Raw genomic sequence first — 7,351 nt, 5'->3', positions numbered from 1 at the left:
GACTGATATTGGAATCACTATATAATATAAGCTTTCTCTTTAACCACAGTGTATTATCTCTGCTTCACTGTATAATAATATAATCCTTCCCTCTAATGTCTGTGTTATGTCTTGTTTCTCTGTAGTTGTAATATAATCCTTCTCCTTAATGTCTGTGTTATGTCTTGTTTCTCTCTTCCTGTAATTGTATATAATCCTTTTCTCTAATGTCTCCCTGTAGTTGTAATATAACCTTAATGTCTGTGTTATGTCTTGTTTCTCTGTCCCTGTTTAATATAATCCTTCTCCTTAATGTCTGTGTTATGTCTTGTTTCTCTCTTCCTGTAATTGTAATTAGTCGAGTACATCTATGGCCAAAATACACAAAACCCCCAAAAAAATTGATACAAAAGGTTTTTCAACTGATTTCAATATCCAGTTGTCCTTACTAACATTCTAAAAATCTAGGAAAATCTAACTTCAGGAGAAGTGTCATGTTCAAGATCAAAGGTTTTTTTTTTTAAAAAAAATAAAGGTTGTTACATGATAATTACATTGGCATGAATTAACATGTTTTCAGGATCTGTTTGGTTGGAGTGCTGTTAGGGTGGATAAAGACACTACGGTAAGATCCATGTGCTGTTTGTCAGGGCACATCATCAGTGATGAATGGTGTCACTGGGTGTTTTGGGTCTTTCAGCAGCTGAACTGAACAGACAGGAACATAGGGCTTTAGCATAGCTTTCAGGTACCAGAGTAGGGCCTGTTGTAGGCTTTATATGCAAGGGTCAGGGCCTTGTATTCAATTAGGGCATGTAAAAGAGGAGTGGCATGCAGTGACATTTGCAAAGGGCTTATTGCACAAGCTGGAAGACCAGTCAGGAGGGAGTTGCAGTAGTTCAGGTCAGATGGACAATATCAGAAGTTGAGTCATTCAGGTCAGATACAGTCTGATTTTATGTATATTTAACAGTGAGAAGCAACATGACTGGGAAACTGAGGCTATGTGGTCAGAGAATGATAGATGGTCATCAACAATGACAGATTTCTTGTGGCCTTATTTGAGGCAACAGTAGCAGAATCCATATTGAGTTCGATATCATGGCAACCTAAATCTTTGTCTGGGATCACCAGCAGTGCAGTTTGAGCGAGGCTCAACTGAAGGTGGCATTCCTTCATACTTGTGGATAGTTCAGAGAGGCAAGCGGAAATGTGTGTGTAGACCGTGGAGTCATCTGGCACAAAGTACAGATATACAGGTAACTGTGCTTCAACGGTGTAACAGTAGTATGAGAAGCTGTAAGAACAGATAACATGGCCCAGTGATGTGTACATGGCAAATAGGAGTCCCAGCACCAGCCCTTAGAACACCTCTGTGGAGAGGCTATGATTTGAGGACAGCTGACCTTGCCCTTGATACATGCTAAGAACGATAGCATCAGACTCAAAGAATGTCTGGAAGAACTTGAGAAACATATAACTCAATTATTTACATCTAAGAGAGATGTTAAATAATCATGTTTTTTTTAAATGCCAGCTGGTGTGTCTGCACAAAGATGTTTAGATTTACTACAAAACAAAAAGAGATGTCCATAATCTCTTCTGAAGATATCTTCTGGCTTACTAGAAACAAAATAAAAGAGTTATTTTGAGCTTGGCTTTTTCAGATTTTGAGTTTTTGCATTTTGAAATTTTATGCATATTTAATTAGATATAGTCAAATTACCATATTAAAACATAACATTTCAGAAAACTTGCAATACATTTTTTTCTCACAAATATGTGAGTAATCACCGGATTAAGTTTCATGGTGATATCGGCAAGCTACATTTTTTGGCCTATTCACCTGGAGTGTCTCTCGACCCATACAATAAGCCTATGGCAGCCATGTTGAAAATAACTCATTTAGTGGGGTCGTATTAGGTGCAGTCATTTCAAATTGGTGTTAAAGTTTGGTTTTCACTTCCAAGTTGAAGTTTAGGGTCTATAGAACAATTTGAGTTCGAGTGTCAAACATACAGATAACAAAATAGCCTGCGGGGGGCGCTCTAAAATATATAAACTGCTATAACTTTTGATTATTTAAACCAAATGTAAAATATGAGGTATGTATGGATTCAGCATGAAGAGGAGAACCCGGTGAGCTAAGTATTCGGTTATCAGATTAAAGACACACTATGTAATAAACACACCTTTAGCCAATGGACAGCAAAATCCGGGCTTTTTAAAGATAAAGGGTGGAAATGCCCTCAAAGTTGCAATGAAACATCATTTATTGTTACAAGCTATTGTAAATAAAGCCTGGGTTATCACTTAACTTGATTTGTTCAGAATATCCCTGAAGCACACAGATACTTAGGATACCTATACACAAATATGGCTGCATAAAGCCTATGTCATACTTAGCACCCAACTTGCAACTTTGAGTTTATGAATTTAGGATCATGAGTACCAGCTTTTTTTTCAATCAAGTCATCATTTTATTCACAAAAAACTTTATATCTGAAAGAAAGTAAATCAATAATAATAATAATAATAATAAGGATAAGGATAAGGATAATGAAGATGATATATACTATGAGGAACAACAGTTCTTCTGGCATTCAAAAAACAAACAGAAGACCACATTTATCCCAATACTCCACTCTACAATAACTATGACAGAGAACAGATACAATAACAGTCAGTGGTCAGTCTTAGAAATTGCATGTGCACTTACACAGACGTGTGCACTTTAACTCTGCCTTCATGCACTTGCACCAAGATCTGGCAGGTCTATTTGTACAAGTACTAGTACAGCTGCACTTCACCTCTAGTTGGAATACATCTTTGGTAGTGTAGTCCAAATCTGGGAACTGTCCATTTATTACCAGATTGGCAGGCATTTCTGGCAAATGCAGATAATAAGACAGAACGTTTTTTATTCCTGTCAACTGTGCTGGTAACAAATGGACAGTTCCCAGATGACAGAGATGTCTTCATAACAGCAGATGATTGTGTCTTCCATGTATGAAATAGTCCTATAGTATTATGCATTATGCTTGCCAAAGGCCTCTGCAAGCGTACTAATTGTTGTCCGAAAGATTATTATTAAGTATGCTTGCGGGAAAGCATACTAATTGTTCATCAACAGTTTATTATTCTACATTTTTCCATTCACCTCCATTCATTAGTACGGTGACTTTGAGTCGTTGCAGCGTTAGAGATGGAGACACGGTTTGAGTGCCAAAACGAACAGCTCGATAAGGGCTCACGGTGGTGTATTTTTCGCTGGCCTACCCCCTTTCATTCGTTCACCAGACTCGTTTTCCTCAGTTTTCTCTCTGTTTTCCCGCTCATTGAAATGAATGGTAGAATGGTCGAGATGATGTCACAAACTGTGGCAGTTAGAGTGAGAGGTGACCTGTCCTTGGGGTTTTAATAGAATAAAATAAACCGCTTCATCTTTCGACTAGGTAAAGGCATTGTCAGAGAGGTCTTGGCTCTGAATACAAACTGTGTTAAGAATGATCATTAGCCAACTCTTCAAAATGAGAGAGAGCAGTTTTAAAATCCCTATGATGTGACCCCATTCACTTAGAAACATTGTGTGAACAGCTCAGCGCATAGGCCTGAATATGTCCACTTTTTGACTGAACCATTTGGCCTAGAAAAGTGATCTCAGCTTTGACATGAAGAACAGGGTTATGCCATCTGTGTGTCAATATCATTTGACAACTTGCAAAACTTTTGGAGATAAGGCTGTACATATTACTCAGCTATTGACTGCCAAATTGTCACCTTTAGAATCTTCATTCATACACACACACACACATGCAGCCTTGTAGAACCTGGACAACCGTGGCCTAATATGCTGCTGTGGCCACTCTATACAGTAAGTGGCAGTGGCCTACTGGGTATTGGGTGTCTGTCAGAGGGTTGCAGGTTCGAATCCCACCCTTACCTCTCCCTACCCACCCATTGCTGAAAGGCACCTGAAGCATCTCCATACATGCATGCACCCATACACACACGCACCCACACCCACACCCACACACACACACACACACACACAGAGAGGTCTATCTCTTTCCCTCATGCTTCTGTGTGTGTATACGACAGCTCTGTATGTGTATGTGTGTGCAGAAGCCAAAAGCATACTAATAGCATTTCTCCGGAAATGCAGTCTTATTATTATTATTATTATTATTATTGATTTATTTTCTTCCAGATATACTTTTTTGTGATTTTATGTGTTAATAGAATATGGCTTGATTGAAAAAAGCTGGTACTCATGATGCTAAATTCATAAACTCAAAGTTGCAAGCTGGGTCCTAAATATCACATAGGCTTTATGCAGCCATATTTGGGTATAGGTATCCTAGGTATCTTTGTGCTTCAGGGATATTCTGAACAAATCAAGTTGAATGATATCCCAGGCTGTATTTACAATAGCTTGTAACAATAAATTATGTTTCATTGCAACTTTGAGGGCATTTCCACCCTTTATCTTTAAAAAAACCCTGAATTTTACTATCCATGGGCTAAAAGTGTGTTTATTACATAGTGTGTCTTTAATCTGGTGACCAAATACTTAGCTCACCCGTTTCTCCTCTTCATGCTGAATCCATACATACCTCATATGTTAAATTTGGTTAAACTAATAGAAAGTTATAGCAGTTTATACATTTTAGAGCGCCCCCCGCAGGCCATTTTGTTATCTGTGTGTTTGACACTCGAACTCAAATTGTTCTATAGACCCTAAACTTCAACTTGGAAGTGAAAACCAAACTTTAACACCAATTTGAAATGACTGTCAAAAATTGCACAGGCCTACGACCCCACTAATTTCCCAAAGTCAGATTTTACTAGATTTTTAGTATGTCATTTAGCAGGTCCAATAGTAATAGAATCCATAAAAAAACCTTTTGTATCAATTTTTTTGGGGTTAAACCCTAAATGTACTCGCCTAAATACAGTCCTTCTCTCTAATGTCTTGTTTTCGTGTCCCTTTAGTCGTTGGGTCACAATAATATAATAAAATAATAACAAGACTAATATAATCCTTCCCTCTAATGTCTGTGTTATGTCTGTTTTTGTTTCCCTGTACTATCCTTTTCTCTAATGTCTGCCTCTCTCTCCCTGTAGTTGTTGGCTCCTGATATCCGGCATGAGAGGAACGTGCTGCTGCAGTGCGTTCGCTTCATCGTGCGGAACGGCTTCTTCGGCCTTGAGACGAAAGATGGCGGCCACAGCGAGAAGAAAGACGGCGTTGACAACATCATGGATGTGGATTCAAGAAGCGGGACCGCGAGGAAGCGGAGTGATGTCACCGGGGCAGGAGATGACACCAGGTCACCACCGTCGGAGAACTGTGGCATCAACGGCAGGACTCTGCACGCGTCACAGACGTCAGCTCGTGCGGCACAGAACGGCCATCTTGGTGACACGAATCATCAGCCCAGCCGTCGGAGTGACTCTGCAACGGTTGCCATGGAGATCGACGACACGGTGGCCAACGGAACTCCAATGGAAGAGGAGCGGCCCATGGTAACAGACATGGTGACGGCTAGCGCGTCACAGGGGGTGGCAAACACACAGCGCACCGTCATGGTCTACGACGACGACATCTGGGAGATGGATGAAGTCAGCACCACGGAGGGAAACTCAGAAGAACCGACAAACACGAGCAGAGCAGAGGAACCCGCCAACACAATCACAGTGGTGGGACCTGCTGACACGAGCAGGGGAGAGGAAGCTGGCATCACCACGGAGGGAAACAGGAAGGAACTGGTGAGCATGAGCAGGGAAGAGGAACCGACGACCACCACGATGGGACCTGCGAGCACGACCACAGTGGAGGAACCGGACAGCACGGACTACACGACAGGACCTGCAAGCACAACTAGTGGAGACAGACCCGGCAGCAGAACCTCAGTGGAGGAACCTGGTAGCACGACCAGAGAACAGGAACCAGGGAACACAAGCAGAGAAGAGGAACGTGGCAGCACAACCAGAGAACAGGAACCTGGGAATAGGAACACAGTGGAGGGACCTGGGAACACAAGCAGGGAAGAGGAACCCTATAGCGCAGCCAGACGAGAGGGGCCTATCAGCACAACCTCAGTGGAGGGACGTGGCAGCACAACCAGAGAACAGGAACCTGATGGCACAGCCAGGGAAGACCGACCTGAGAGCACCACCAGAGGAGAGGGCCCTACTATGAGCACAACCTCAGTGGAGGAACCTGTTAGCACGACCACACTGGAGGAACCTGAGCACAACACCAGAGGAGAAGAATCGGGGAACAAGAACAGGGGAGAGAGACCTGCTGGGGACACCACCATGACCAGAGAAGCTGGATCTGATCATGGAGCTGTCAGCAGGGAAGGGACGAGAGCAGGAGGAGAGAGCTCATTGGACGAGAGAGAAGGGAGTGCTGCTGAGAGAGGAACCCAATTGGAGGAGATGAGGGGGAGTTCCAATCTAGACACCCCATTGGAGGAGAGGAGGGGGTTCTCATGAAGAAGCGATCCCATTGGTGGAGGGGGAGGTTGCGACAGCCAATGGGGTTGGGGCGAGGGCAGTGGTGGAGCCAGCTAGGTTAGGCTATTATGATGACGTCTGGGAAACGCTCCCAGCCAACGCAGAGAAGGAGAGAATGATGTGAAAAGTTTATGTTGTTGTTTTTTTGTAGCTCTTTTTGGTTCTAAAGAGACTTGTTTTCTCATCAAGAGACTTGTTATGCTCAATTGTTTTGAATGTGTGCAGCGGCATGTATTCACTATATGCATTTATGGCATGCAGCTCTGTAAATTCTGGTGTGTGTGTGTGTGTGTGTGTGCGGGTGCGCGTGTGGGTGCGTGCGTGTATGTGGACTAAAACTTTATCTGAGATTATTCAAATTATGCCTTATTATGCAGATTATGCCTTATTAAATGAAGATATAAGTACTCTATATGGCGTGTGGTGTGACTTCACTCTTCTCTCTGCATATCCTCATAGTATTTACTAATGCTTTACAGTACAGTAATCACTGTGTACATTCTGGTAACAAGGTAACAGAGACATGTTATCTAAGAGGTAAAAGGGGAGTAATTATTACAAAGTAAATACCATGATGTAATACACATTCTTCAAGAATTACTATGAAATTAGTACGTATTTTCTAACCATCTAATCATCTAACTCAGCGTTTCCTAACCTTTTTTGTTCTGCGTACCCCCTAAGCCATGTTGTCATATGAAGAGTACCCCCCTTACGCCTGCTCTGTATCGATTCCGCCATCCCAAAGTGGCTACACTCCATGTATTTGTTATTATTACATTTCTTCACGTACCCCCTGAGGTGTGCTCGCGTACCCCTGGTGGTACACGTACCACTGGTTGGGAAA

General features: G+C 42.2%; 1 protein-coding gene across 1 annotated transcript in view; it reads left to right on the top strand.

Moving 5' to 3' along the window:
• Window positions 1–6,483, top strand: part of nufip1 (nuclear FMR1 interacting protein 1) — a 29,352-nt gene extending 22,869 nt beyond the window's left edge. The window contains exon 10 of the mRNA XM_063211976.1: window positions 5,107–6,483. Coding sequence (XP_063068046.1) covers window positions 5,107–6,483 — 1,377 coding nt within the window. The remainder of the gene's footprint in view (window positions 1–5,106) is intronic.
• The last annotated feature ends 868 nt before the right edge of the window (window positions 6,484–7,351 follow it).

This window comes from Engraulis encrasicolus, chromosome 12, assembly GCF_034702125.1.
Source record: "Engraulis encrasicolus isolate BLACKSEA-1 chromosome 12, IST_EnEncr_1.0, whole genome shotgun sequence".
Lineage (NCBI taxonomy): Eukaryota > Metazoa > Chordata > Actinopteri > Clupeiformes > Engraulidae > Engraulis > Engraulis encrasicolus.
This window is presented reverse-complemented; position numbering and strand designations above follow the sequence as displayed.